Source organism: Heteronotia binoei, chromosome 6 (assembly GCF_032191835.1).
Source record: "Heteronotia binoei isolate CCM8104 ecotype False Entrance Well chromosome 6, APGP_CSIRO_Hbin_v1, whole genome shotgun sequence".
NCBI classification, from domain to species: domain Eukaryota; kingdom Metazoa; phylum Chordata; class Lepidosauria; order Squamata; family Gekkonidae; genus Heteronotia; species Heteronotia binoei.
In genome coordinates, this window is record NC_083228.1 from 83823509 (window position 1) to 83838268 (window position 14760).

At 42.3% G+C, this 14760-nt stretch overlaps 1 protein-coding gene across 1 annotated transcript in view; it reads right to left on the reverse strand.

Moving 5' to 3' along the window:
* The window catches only part of PCCB (propionyl-CoA carboxylase subunit beta), a 40796-nt gene extending 36344 nt beyond the window's left edge, over window positions 1–4452 (reverse strand). Inside the window, exons 1-2 of the mRNA XM_060241975.1 lie at window positions 4252–4452; window positions 633–752 (exon numbers count right to left, since the gene is read on the reverse strand). Coding sequence (XP_060097958.1) covers window positions 633–752; window positions 4252–4452 — 321 coding nt within the window. The remainder of the gene's footprint in view (window positions 1–632; window positions 753–4251) is intronic.
* Window positions 4453–14760: the final 10308 nt, after the last annotated feature.

Sequence of the window (14760 nt, forward strand, 5' to 3'; positions counted from 1 at the left end):
TAACCAAGACAGTAAATCAAATCATAGCATGAAAACTAACACATCTAGAAGGCAAGCTACTAAAATGATGATACAGAACAATTTAACCAAGACAGTAAATCAAATCATAGCATGAAAACTAAAATAATGGAGTCGGAGGGAGAATGGAAAAGAAGCAAAATCAGTATTAGCAGCTGGATCCTTTTCATGTTCTGCCAGTGCAAGCCCTACCAAAAAGAAATACATTAATATACATTAATCAGCAACCTAAACTGCACTAGAATTAAGTAAACTACCCCTCTGGAATTAATTAACACTTTTTGAGAATTTAAACTGAATCTCAAAAAGTGTCATGTACTTGTATGCAATGTGCACACATCTCTTTCTAAGACTTGAGCTCCATACAGCTCATCAGGACAGGTAAGTGGCATCACAGCACTTTCTAAACTTGTCACAGATGAGGTATACTATTTTCACCTTTAAAACTTTTGAAAGGTTTAGTATTAGAGCATGTAAATTCCAAAGGTTTTAGAGTATGTAAAAGGAGCAACTTCAGTTATGTAAATCCAGCAGCCATCCCAGATTCAGTCCCAAGAAAACCACTGTGTGAGGCCCCTCTCATCCCAAAGCAAAAATGAAGATAAATCAAGTACCTTGTTTTTTTCAGCTTCCATCCCAAAGTCTGCACATCTGTGTTCCACAAACATGTCATACTCTACAAAACTGTCAGGATCCAATAAAAGTAGAATGCGTTCCCTAGCGGTCAGCTTTCCCTGGAAAACAGTAAAGACATAGTTTTAATAATTACAGTAAGCCAGTGACAAAGTAAATGACTAAGCATCATTAAAAACTCAAACAGAGTTTCCCAATTTAAGATTTTATTCACACCTACAAATTTGCCCCCATCAAGCACTGTAAAACTCCATTTCACCATGATAATACTTAACAAGAAAATATTGCTTGCTTTTCCCTTGCAATTTTTTTCTCTTCTGTGCTAATCAAACAACCAAATACCCATTCTCCTTAATATCTTCCCAGAGAGATAATATAGATGTGGGGTATAATGGTATGACTGCTGGTCTAGAATCCGAGAGACCCAGGTTCTACTCCCTTCTCTGGCATCGAGGACCTTGGGCCAGTCATTCTCTCTCAGACTAATGTCACAGGGTTGTTATGAGAATAAAATGGAAGAGAGGAAAACAATGTTGGAAAGCACTTGGAAGAAGATGAGTCTTTTATATCACACTTTCTCTACCTTAAGGTGTCTCAAAGTGTTTTACGATCCCATTCTTGTCCCCTCCCCACAACAGGCACATTGTGAGGTAGAGAACTGTGGCTGGCCCAAGTCACCCAGCTGGCTTAATGTGAAGGAATGGAGAATCAAACCCAGTTCCTCAGATTAGAGTCCACATCTCTTGTCTTAACTACTACAACCACACATACTCCCCCATGTTTGGGTCCCCCATTGGAGGGGAAAGTGGGGTATAAATATCTAAACAAAGAAATAAAATATATGTAGAGAAGAAAGGATATGAACCGCAAACAAGTCTAGCAGAGGAGGGAGTAAACACAGAAAGAATTCTTTCAATCACAGCATTAACATATGGAACTGCAATGGCACTGCACTAAAACTATAAAGAAACAGATTGGAGGTTTCTGAGGAACTGCAGGGGTGGAGAGAAGAACGAATTTGGAAATTCCATCCCACTCTTCAGAATCTTCCCCCATCCTATGGATTCTATAAACTCCGTTTGAGGTGGCTGATTTTTGCTATCCTTCTTTAACTGATGCTCAGCTACTCTCCACATTCCATGTCTTCTGAACATATTTACTCCTTTACATCCAGCTGCTTTTTTAGGGTTTCCCCCTCCCTTCAAGTTAATTTACATCATAGTTCTTGTATACCAAAGGAGTTCCACCAATATGAAGATACACTATAGGGATGCCAGCTACCAGGTGGCATCTCCAGGAATTACAGCTCATCTCCAGACTACAGAGATCAGGTCCCCTGGAGAAAATGAATGTACTGGAGGGTGGACTTTATGGCAGTGTACTCCACTGAATCCCTGTCTGCCTCAGGCTCCATTCCAAACCTCCAGGAGTTTCCCAACCTGGATCTGGTAGCCCTCCCGCACCATTTCCCACTGGCAATCCTATATATTAGGGCCAAACTAGACAGGGACACCATTTCCATACTAAAGCCTAAAATGAGCAATTTAAAAATGCCACAAGGGCCTAATGGGGGGAGGGAAGGTGCAGTCATTTCAGCACTTTAAATATGTTGTGGGGGGACAAGACAAGGTCCAATCAGGATCAGGCCTTCATGGCATTTTTAAATTGCCCATTTTAGACTTTAAAATAATAGTGGCACTGCCATGGTGGAGATGAAGATATCATCATTTTGCCCTTATCTGTGGGTAGTCCTCCTGTTGGTCATCCATCTGTTTTCCAACAGTCATAATGAACTTAACTAATAGGACAAAAATAATATCCAGTCATGTTTTTAACATTTTGACGACAGCTAGCCTATTCACAGTAGAGATCTTATGAATGTGCTTCTCTAAGATAGCTAGTGCAACTGAAATAAAACCCCAGCATTAGAAGGTAATCTGCACGAGAAGAGATTTTAAAAATTACAGTCCAAAGGACTTTATCCTTCGTATGAGCATCTCATATAAATTCTTTGCACTTAACTTTTTAATTGCTGAATAGTCACAGTGGTTCTCTCCACACACCCTAGACTTATAGCACTACAAAAACAATCAATTTAAAATATTCATTTCCCTTTACCAAATTATCCAAGTACTGAAAACATGTTATGTATAGCTTAGCTCTGCAGGGATTGCAGCTCTTCTTGAGAAAACAAAAATTTACTCAAAGAAAGCAAAAATCCTTATATCGATAGCAAAGATGTAGTCAAATAACCAATGAACAAACTTTCCACAGCTAGTTAATGAACCTTGGCCCTATAGATGTGGTCAGTTACAATCCAGAAAACTACCATATGTTATTCAGTAAGTCTGAACTGCACAAGCAGGGCCAAATCAAGACTCTAAAAACTGTCCTGCCTTGTCAGACTATGGTCCATTTAACAGTACAACCTAGTGTCTCATGTTCACATCTAGGACATGATAGTGCCAGCCAAACAAGGAAGAACCATGGCTCAGTGGTTCTGCTCTTCATGCAAAAATTCCCAAATTCAGTCTTCAGTGTCTCCAGTTTAAAGGTTCTAGTAGCAGGTGATGTGAAAGCCCTGGACAGCTGCTGTCAGTAAAGAACAAACAATGGGGAAGGTATTTGTGAATTTCCTGCACTGTGCACGGGGGTGGACTAGATGACTCTGGAGGTACCTTCCAGCTCTATGATTCTTGACTCTTGATTCTAATGCTGACCTTGACAGGCCAACAGTTTGATGTGTGGTCAACCACTGTTTATTCTTAGAACTCAGAGGTAGTCTGCTCATGAATACAAAGGTTCCATTTATCTTCTGTGGCTAATAACCACTGATACACTCATCCTCCATGTCTTTGCTTCTTTGTTAAGCCATCACAATATACTTTAACAAAAAAAGTTTAGTTTATTTGGGTAAAAATACTTATTTTTGGCAAGTTCTTTTTTTTTTTTTGTCTTCCCATTCAATATTACATCTCTTAGGGTCCAAGAAGAGCTGCCAACAAGGTAATATAATGTGGGAACAGTTAGAAAAGTCTTGAGGGCTTTGCCAGACAAATTCTTCAGATTTATATTTGATCATTTTCACACCAGTTAGGTGACTTTTATTGTTACTTTTCTGAAAGCAGTAAAAAACCTAAACCTCTATAGAGACTGAACCAATGCAATGACCGCACCAATGTCATTTAAAACTAATAATTTTAAAAGTGGACACAGTATTCCTTCTCGTCACTGCTTGCCAGAGAAAATTCCCAATGGGAAATTTCCCAGTGGGAACTATGCAGGTTCTCATGCTGCCGCCTCTCGTTAACCAAGGCGAAACTTCTGTAGAATACTACAGAAGGCCAAGTTTTAAAATTCAGACTAGGAAGAAGGCTAGCCACGAGTCTGCCAAGGGAACACCTCTCAAAGTATTCCAGGGTACTTCACGCACGGTGTACGCCAAAGAACCGAACCTCTTTCCTGCGATCGTCTCCCAGAGGGCTGCACGGAATTGCCAGTGAACAGCCAAGACCCACGCAAAGAACTGTCTCGCCACCTGTGAGCAGAGGAAGGGAGGGAGGACAGTGCAAGAAACCCGAGAGAGACGTGCCAGCTCACCCGCCGGTGCTGTGCATCTATACGGGCCTGGCCGCCCCCAAGCAGCGCTGCCCGACGCTTCTCCTCGATGCGCTCGGGCACAGTGAGAGCTCGGCGAGGGGAGCTGTGGCTGCTGATGGGACAAGAAAGCCTCGGCGTGACCCTGGAAAGCCCAAAAGGCAAAATCCGTAAAGCGGCCATTACTGGACTGCGAGGACGCATGCGCAAACGGAGAAAGGCGGTCTGCCTGTTCGGTGCAGCCCAGTTTTCTAGCTAGACAGGTTAACCCGGCGCCTGGTTGCTGGTATGGTGCTGTTTCTCTGCCGCAAAACAGCTATGCTATTTCTCTCTCGTAGTCTGCACCTCGTGAGTCTAATGTTTCCATCCGCTTCAGATTCAAACCCAGAGGATTCTTGCAAGTCAAGAGTTTGTATGAAATGGTCACTGTTTCCTGTGCGCGATCCAGAGACGACCTGTATCACGGCTGCCCTTCTGATGCAGGGACATAACTCTGGACATTCTCTCTGCGAATCGATGATGCACAATGTCTCCAGAGAGCAACATCCATTTCCGACTCTGAGGTGACGTTGCTTTCACAACGTTTTCACGGCAGACTTTTTACGGGGTGGTTTGCCATTGCCTTCCCCAGTCATCTACACTCCCCCCCCCCCCCAGCAAGCTGGGTACTCATTTCACCGACCTCGGAAGGATGGAAGGCTGAGTCAACCTGAGCCGGCTACCTGAACCCAGCTTCCGCTGGGATCGAACTCAGGTGATGAGCAGAGAGTTCAAACTGCAGTACTGCAGCTTTACCACCCTGCGCCACAGGGCTTTGTTTGTGTATAGTACCGTAATTAGTGTGCTGACTGCAGATGCACAGTTGTCATGAATGTGATTGGATATTGGGCAGCAAGAAGCGATGGTTTGCCTGCGTGACTATATACATGTTCTCAGGGCTTTTTTTGTAGAAAAAGCCCAGTAGAAGAAGAAGAAGAAGATATTGGATTTATATCCCGCCCTCCACTCCGAAGAGTCTCAGAGCGGCTCACAATCTCATTTATCTTCCTCCCCCACAACAGACACCCTGTGAGGTGGGTGGGGCTGGAGAGGGCTCTCACAGCAGCTGCCCTTTCAAGGGCAACCTCTGCCAGAGCTATGGCTGACCCAAGGCCATTTCAGCAGGTGCAAGTGGAAGAGTGGGGAATCAAACCCGGTTCTCCCAGATATGAGTCCGCACACTTAACCACTACACCAAACTGGCTCTCATTTGTAGGAACTCATTTGCATATTAGGCCACACCCCTTTGCATCAAGACCGCTAGAACTGCGTTCCTGTGCGTTCCTGCTTTAAAAAAAAAAGAAAGAAAGAAAGAAAGAAAGAAAGAAAGAAAGAAAGAAAGAAAGAAAGAAAGAAAGAAAGAAAGAAAGAAAGAAAGAAAGAAAGAAAGAAAGAAAGGGGGGGGGGGAAAGCCCTGCACGGAACTATGTGAGACTTTTCTGTAGCACAGCATATCATTTAAATAGGCTACTCCTTATGCAAAGCTGCTATGTATGTTCAGCTAGCATGCCAGCACTGTGCACAACGTCCATTATTGTTACAGGATCTTTTTAACACTCCTCCACTTCCTATTTCAAACTTGAACTTTTCTGCTTACTTTGTTAACTCTGATGCTGATAACATCATGCCTGTGATGTTCCCTTATGGTTGCACATCAGGAAAAGGGTACTCTAACTTCTGTCAGGAGCACACAACAGTGATGGGTGTGCTCAAAACAACATCAGTTTATTAGCAAGAAGATACCAGGGATGGAATCACCTGTTTTCAAGAAAAAGGAGCTCATGCCATCTACAGTTCTAACAAACAGAACTAACAAGCAGGAAGACAAAACACACAAATATCAGAGAGGAAAACAGTCTGTTCCATTGTAATGCATACAGTAAATACACCCCAATGCCAATCTGTTCTTTGTATTAGCTGCCATTTTCTTCATATACCCAGGGCTTTTTTTGAGCAGGAACACACAGGAACGCAGTTCTGGCTGGCTTGGTGTCAGGGGGTGTGGCCTAATATGTCAATTAGTTCCTGTTTGAAACAATAGTGACATCAGGGGTTGGGGCCTAATATGCAAAAAAAATCTGCAAAAAAAGCTCTGCATATACCACTTATTTTGTATTAGAAAAGTAAAGCACTATGCACTCTCATGCCTCAGGCTTCAAATCGCCATAGATTTTGCATACTTTCCTTACTGTTATCTGAGCCTGTACCTTTGAATTAGAATGCTGAGATTCTTCCTTCCAAGTTGACACCTCTCTCTCTCACACACACATACCCCCACACCCCATCTCCATCTTTAAACAATGGATGCAGGGTACACTCCCTTGCATCCACTCTCATCTTCTTAGCTAGATGAGGTCCTATCTCTATCTCTTATCATGCTTTCCAGAATGGAGTTCCATATAATAAATAACTCTTACTAATTTTGAATCTGACTACTGGCTCTGTATAACTCTGTAAGACTGCTAGCACTCAGTAACAAAGCATTGCTGCACAAAAATGCCTTTGCTGGGTTGTGCACTCTGCTGGATTGATAGTGATTTCTGGCTGTACTAAAACCAGATAATCCAACATTTTAACCATCATAAATGCCTTCATGTCCATTAACCTTATTTATCTTTTCTTCATGCCTCTCATTCTTCCTCCCACTCTCTTAATTTTCTTGGCAATTTTATTCTTATTGAAGAAACTGAAAATATGTAATGTTTGCTTGTAGACAGTATTATCTACAAGAAAATATTACATATTTTCAGTACTTTAGCTATCTCTTGTTCCCTTGCCATATCCTTTGTAATATTTTCCAATGAGTATTTTAATAGTCATTTCCTGATTATTAATATGTCCTCCCTCCAGACCTCTGTCTTTGACTTTAAATGTTTACTGAAAACTTATCTTTTTGTTCTCCCTGTCTCATAATGCTAGAACCCGAGTTCATCCACTGAAGCTGAAAGGTGTAGGGGATTCAGGAGAGACAAAAGGAATTACTTCTTAAACCAGAACATAGTTACATTGTGGAACTTGCCGCCATAGAATGTAGTGATGGCCACCAACTGGAAGACCTTAGAAGGGGAGCAGACAAATTAATAGAGGATTGGGTTATCACTGGCTACTTGTCATGATGGATATCTGCTCCCTTCAGTACCACAGGCATGACTCTATATCAGTTGCTATGGAGCACAGGCTGCTGTTAGAGTTAGAGGCAGCTTGTTGGCCACTGTGTGAACAGAGTGCTGGACTTGGTGGGCCTTTGGTCTGATACAACATGGTTCATCTTATGTTCTCACATTCTGATTGCTGCTCTACCATCATTTCCTCTCCCCTTTCTTTATATTCTTTATATTCCCAGACAGAGTCTGGTTTTTTTTAATCCTTGTGGAATGGTTAGCCACTAAGTGCCTTAAAACATAATTTTTAAATGCTAATAAAAAAGGTCTTGGTAAACAATCTTGTTCCATTATGATCCAGACTATCCAGTCAATGCCCACTGTCACTGGTATTAATATAAGAGAACAACATACTTGTTTCTAACTGTTCGTTCTTCTTTAACCAGTGTGCTTAGGATGTCCCCTGTAGTTCTAAAGAATGACGTGATTATAAGTTATTATTGGAGGTAATTATAAGTTATTATTTTGTCATTTTAAAATATGCCAGATTTAAAGTAATTATTTCCGCCTTCTTTCTAACAGGATGATGCATGTACACCCCAAAAACCACAGTTCAATCAAATTTCCTGGGCCAATTATTATTATATTGTTCACAATAGACAAGGCAAACAAAAGAATTCCTCTGTGCTAAGGAGAGGCTAAGAAGGGTTAGCAAGGAGTTTGAAAAGTCCCTTTAACAATAGAGAAATAATTATGGTCTAATCTTCCATCAAAGTCTACCACTGACTTTTAGTCTAAAATGTAATGGCAGTCCTTTGATGCAAAACTAGATCATTTCCATTTTCTTAATCCTTCGGCTCTACAAGGAAAACCCTAAGAAAATAATCAATTGATAGCTCTTGCATATTTTTATTGTATCTGAGCACTAGCCCATTAGGATGGTATGTGCACTTCAACAGGGAAGGTTCAGAGTAGGATTTGTTTGGTGCAAATGTAGACCAGAAGAACAGCAAATATTACAGATGGAAGTAGTCCCTGGATTATTTAAAACTGCCTATTACCTGCCTTTCTTCCTTAAAGAGCTCAAGGAGGAGGAGGAGATTGGATTTATACCCTTCCTGGTGATTTGGGGGAGGAGCATGGGGAGGGAGGGGTTTGGGACATCATCAGGGTGTAATCCCATAGAGTGCACCCTCCAGAGCAGCCATTTTCTCCAGGTGAACCGTCACACAGCAGGAGACCAGGAAGGGCCTTCTACTGGCTGCCATCACTTTGGTAAGGTTTGTGTTGGAAGGCCCAAAGCACCCACCCAACCCGTGTCTTCTTTCTTAACAAAACACCTTCTATCTGTGATCAAAGATATGTGACAATCCCAGCAGTATAACAATAACAAGTTTATTATAAATGCTCAAAAACAAGTGATTTGTAAAAACATTTAGTGCAACAGTGAATACCAAAACAGTAAAGGTTGGTACAAAGAAATAAAAGCCCTGACCCAACTAGCTATACATTCCCTTCTTTTAATCCCAAACAGACTCACCACTCCCTTGGGTAAGGAAACCCACCTGCTGCAGCCTGTAGCTCAGCCTTTCCAGAAAGAAAACAACTTCTCTCTCCAGCTAAGCCTATTTATTCTGTCTTCCCAGGTCTCACCCATATGATCTTCACTGGGCAAATTTCCCCTCCTAAATCTTTGCCACCCAATCAGAGGGACAGAAAGAATCCAGGGGAATGTAGGCCCACTAGCAATTTGAGATTGCCAGGCCCCACCTATTTATGTATTTATTTACTTATCATATTCAATTTATATACTGCCCATTCCCTAGGCAGGGCTCAGGGCAGGGTACAACAGGTACTAACATCACAAACAGTGAACAACAATTTGAAATAATAAATAAACAATTACAATAAAATTCACAATAGCAATACAGTTCAAACAGATGGTGGTCAGATTCCAATTGTGCTACTGCCTTGGAGGAGAGGAGGGTAGGGTTGCCAGATCTGTCTCAGGAAATATCTGGGGACTTTGGGAGTGGAGTCAGGAGACTTTGGGGGTTGACCAGGAGCAAGGTTTTGACAAGCATAATTGAACTCTGAAGGGAGTTCTGTCCATTGCATTTGAAGGGAATGCACTCCTTTTAAATGCCTTCTCTTCATTGGAAATATTGAAGGAAGGGGGTACCTTCTTTGGGGCTGCATAGAATTGGTCCCCCTGGTATGGTCTTTTTGAAATTTGGTGGGTGTTTTGAAGAGAGGCATCAGATACTATGCTGAAAATTTGGTGCCTCTACCTCAAAAAAACCAGCTCCCCAGATACCCGTGGATCTTTGTATAGGAAGCAAAGCCAGTAAGTGTGTGTGAGAGAGAGAGCAAGAAAGAGAGAGAGAGCAGAGTCTCTGTGCTTGTTTTGGATTCATTTTAGAGGTCTTTGTATCAGAACTTGTTTATGGGATGGAGGAAAATGCCACCTCTCTCTCTTTTCATTTGCCTGTGTTAGACTTAAGAAGTTAAGAACATAAGAGAAGCCATGTTGGATCAGGCCAATGGCCCATCTAGTCCAACACCCTGTGTCACACAGTGGCCAATATATATATGTATGTGTGTGTGTGTGTGTATACACATACACAAACACATACACACCCACATATATACACACACATATGCACACACATAGCTACGGTATATATGTGTGTGTGTGTGTATATATATATACTGTAGCTAATAGCCACTGATGGACCTCTGCTCCATATTTTTATCCAATCCCCTCTTGAAGCTGGCTATGCTTGTAGCCGCCACCACCTCCTGTGGCAATTAATTCCACATGTTAATCACCCTTTGGGTGAAGAAGTACTTCCTTTTATCCGTTTTAACCTGACTGCTCAGCAATTTCATTGAATGCCCATGAGTTCTTGTATTGTGAGAAAGGGAGAAAAGGACATTTCTCTGCTTTCTCCATCCCATGTATAATCTTGTAAACCTCTATCATGTCACCCCGCAGTCGACGTTTCTCCAAGCTAAAGAGCCCCAAGCATTTTAACCTTTCTTCATAGGGAAAGTGTTCCAAACCTTTAATCATTCTAGTTGCCCTTTTCTGCACTTTTTCCAATGCTATAATATCCTTTTTGAGGTGCGATGACCAGAATTGTACACAGTATTCCAAATGAGACCGCACCATCGATTTGTACAGGGGCATTATGATACTGGCTGATTTGTTTTCAATTCCCTTCCTAATAATTCCCAGCATGGCATTGGCCTTTTTTATTGCAATTGCACACTGTCTTGACATTTTCAGTGAGTTATCTACCACGACCCCAAGTTCTCTCTCTTGGTCATTCTTTGCCAGTTCACAACCCATCAACTTGTATTTGTAGCTTGGATTCTTGGCCCCAATGTGCATTACTTTGCACTTGGCCACACTGAACCTCATCTGCCACGTTGACGCCCACTCACCCAGCCTCAACAGATCCCTTTGGAGTGCCTTACAATCCTCTCTGGTTCTCACCACTCTGAACAATTTAGTGTCATCTGCAAACTTGGCCATTTCACTGCTTACTCCCAACTCCAAATCATTAATGAACAAGTTAAAGAGCATGGGGCCCAGTACTGAGCCCTGCGGCACCCCACTGCTTACCGTCCTCCACTGCGAAGACTGCCCATTTATACTCACTCTCTGCTTCCTATTAATTAGCCAGTTTTTGATCCACAAGAGAACCTGTCCTTTTACTCCATGACTCTCGAACTTACTAAGGAATCTTTGATGAGGAACTTTATCAAAAGCTTTCTGGAAGTCAAGGTAAACAGGTTAGTGAGGCAAGATCTTCCCTTATAGAACCCATGCTGAGTCTTCCTCAATAACTTGTGTTCATCAATGTGCCTACTCATTCTGTCGATAATGGTTTCTGCCAACTTTCCCGGTATTGAAGTCAGATTGATTGGCCTGTAATTTCCCGGATCTCCTCTGGAACCCTTTTTAAATATGGGGGTGACATTTGCTACCTTCCAGTCCTCAGGAACGGAGGAGGATTTCAATGAAAGATTACATATTTTTGTCAGGAGATCCACAAGTTCACCTTTGAGTTCTTTCAGAACTCTTGGATGTATGCCATCCGGACCTGATGACTTATTAGTTTTTAATTCGTCTATCAGTTGTAGGACCTCCTCTCTCGTCACCTCAATCTGACTCAGGTCTTTCAACACCCCTTCCAAAATTAGTGGTTCTGGAGTGGGCAAACACTTCTCAACTTCCACAGTGAAGACGGAGGCAAAAAATGCATTCAGCTTCTCAGCCATTTCCCTATCCTCCTTCAATAATCCTTTTACCCCTTGGTCATCCAAAGGTTCCACTGCCTCCCTGGCTGATTTCCTGCTTCTAATATATTTGAAGAAATTTTATTGTTGGTCTTTATGTTTTTTGCAATATGCTCCTCATAGTATCTTTTTGCCTGCCTGATCACAATCTTGCATTTGGTTTGCCACAGTCTGTGTTCCCTTTTATTAATCTCACTTGGACTAGCTTTCCACCGCTTAAAGGAGTCCTTTTTACCTTTTGCAGCTTCCATTACTTTGTTTGTTAACCATGCAGGCCTTTTCTTATACCATGTGCCTTTCCTAACTTGAGGTATATATTTTATCTGAGCTTCTAGGATTGTAGTTTTAAATAGCCTCCAAGCTTCCCCAAGGGTTTTGACTGTATTTGTCTTTCCTTTCAGTTTCCTCTTCACATGCCTCCTCATCTCAGAGAATTTACCCCTTTTAAAGTTAAACTTGGTTGTGCTGGTCTTTTGGGGCAACTCCCTATTTATACATATGGTGAAATCAATAACGTTATGGTCACTGCTCCCAAGCGGTGTGATCACTTTTACATCTCTCACCAACTCTTGGGCATTACTTAGGACCAAATACAGGATCTCCCCATCCCGGTAGGTTCTATGACCACCTGCTCCATAGCACAGTCACTGAGAGCATCTAGAAACTCAATCTCTTTCTCTGGACCTGAACACATATTGATCCAATCAATCTGTGGGTAGTTAAAATCACCTATTACAACACAGTTTTTATATTTAGCCGCTATCTTTAATCTTTCCATCATATTATAATCATCCTCTATCTTCTGATTTGGTGAGCAATAACAAACTCCCATAGTTAAATTTCCTTTGGGGCCCTCTATTTCGACCCAAAGCATTTCTAGAAGGGAATCTAATTCTTTGACCTCATCTCCTGTTGGCTTTCCCCCAAGATTTAGTTTAAAAACTGCTCTGCCACCTTTTTGATTTTAAGCGCCAGCAGCTTGGTTCCATTTCGGGACAAGTGGAGAGCGTCTCTTTTGTACAGCTCCCGCTTGTTCCAGAAAGCATCCCAGTGCTTAACAAACTTAAACCCTTCCTCCCTACACCATCGTCTCATTCACACATTGAGATTTCTAATTTGTGCCTGTCTCTCCAGCCCTGCATGTGGAACAGGAAGCACTTCTGAGAAGGCTACCTTGGAGGTCCTGGCCTTAAGTCTCCTGCCTAGCAGCCTAAATTTTTCCTCCAGGACCTCACGACTGCATTTCCCCACATCAGTGCCAACATGCACCACGACCACTGGCTCCTCCCCAGCACTGCTATCAGCCTATCTACAACACATGTAATGTCCGCTACCTTCGCACCAGGCAAGCAAGTCACCATACAATCAGTACACGGTTTTGCCACCCAGCTGTCTACTTGTCTAAGGATTGAATCCTCCCCCCTCTCCCTGCCCAGGGATGGTTCCTTGGCGCGAAAGGATACCCGCTCACCAACTGAAGAAGAGGTCCCTTCTGAGGGCGCATTCCCCTTATCCTCAGCACGGTGCCCTGTTCCCTCTCGACCCTCATGCTCCCTGGCAGCAACAGGGCTGCCACGTTCAGAGTGGGGCTCATCTAATACATCCCCGAGAGTCTTCTCCAAGTGCCTAACTGACTGTCTCTGCTTCTCTAGGTCAGTCACCTCGGCCTCAAGGGTACGAATTCGTTCCCTGAGTACCAGGAGCTCCTTGCATCGAGCACACACCCAAGACTTCTGTCCAGTGGGCAGATAGTCATACATGTGACACTCAGTGCAAAACATTGGAAAGCCCCCACCCCCCTGCTGGCATTCTACCTTCATGATAGCTTTTTAAAAATATACAGTCCCCTTTTAAATCCTGTTTGTTTATGTGGCTCTCCTTCTGGAGGGTCTACTTACCTTATTGGGAATACAAGGAAAATAGGGATCTGGGTTCCTGATCCTTACACAGCCCCCAGGCTAAGAGCCACAGGCCAAGAGCCGTTTAGCTCTCACCCTTCAGCTCGCGCCAAAGGCTCGTGCCTCTGGCAAGGCACAGCTTAATAATGCAAAACAAAGTTGATTGAAAATACAGCAGCTCCTGTATCTAAAGCCCCAGTGAGATCACAAAAAAGTGTGCTTGCAAACTCTGTTTATTTTGGCTGCTTTGTTAGTGTGTGTTCACTTTCATTTACTGGAATTGCAGCTGCTGGGGGACAAGGAAATTAAGACTATCCAGGGGAATTGCACTGCTGTATTTTTATTTGTTTTAGGGAATGGGAAAGTCTCCTGGTTCAACCCGCAAAGTCTCCTAGCTCCACCCCCTAAATCCCCAGGTATTTGCTGAGTTTGACTTGGCACCCTTAATCTAGTGGCACCCCAAGTTATGAGATTGCTCCTTCAGGAAGAGTGCCCCCCCACACACACACAAACACCAGGATAGGCTGTCTCTGTAAACCCAAGTAGTTTCTCCATTGAACAATAGCATTTCAGTCTTTGTCTATATTGTCTTTTATCACTTATATTTTATTGCTGGGTTTTAAAAATATATTTTACTGTGATTTTTTGCATTTGTACTTTATTCCTATCAGTGGCTGTGAGTGTATTTATGGCAAAAAGATATCATATAAGTCACAAATGAACAAAACAGGTAAACAAAATATGTAAAACAAGAAAATTGTGATGTTTGTGTGCCAAGTTCCATATCATATGTATGGGCTACATAAATAAGAATTATTAATGCCTGTATCTTTTTTGGAAAATAAGATGTTTATCCAATTTGGACTCTCTTCAAAATAGCTCAAACATAAACACACATGAGAAGGAACTTTGACATGATATAATTGTGATCTATACAGAAAAGACAGAACAGCAGAAGATAATAGTAGGTAAAAATTAGAGGCTGAGAAATAAAATAGGTAAGAGTTTAAAGCCTCTATGATACATGCCCTAAGGGTTAGTACCAGCCTGAGAAATCTATCAGTACATTTGTTCAGACAGTAGACTATGGTTGAACTACTGCTCACTGTGCATGTGATGCAGTACCATTTATTTTGTAAGATTGCAACAATGAAAATGGTTACTGA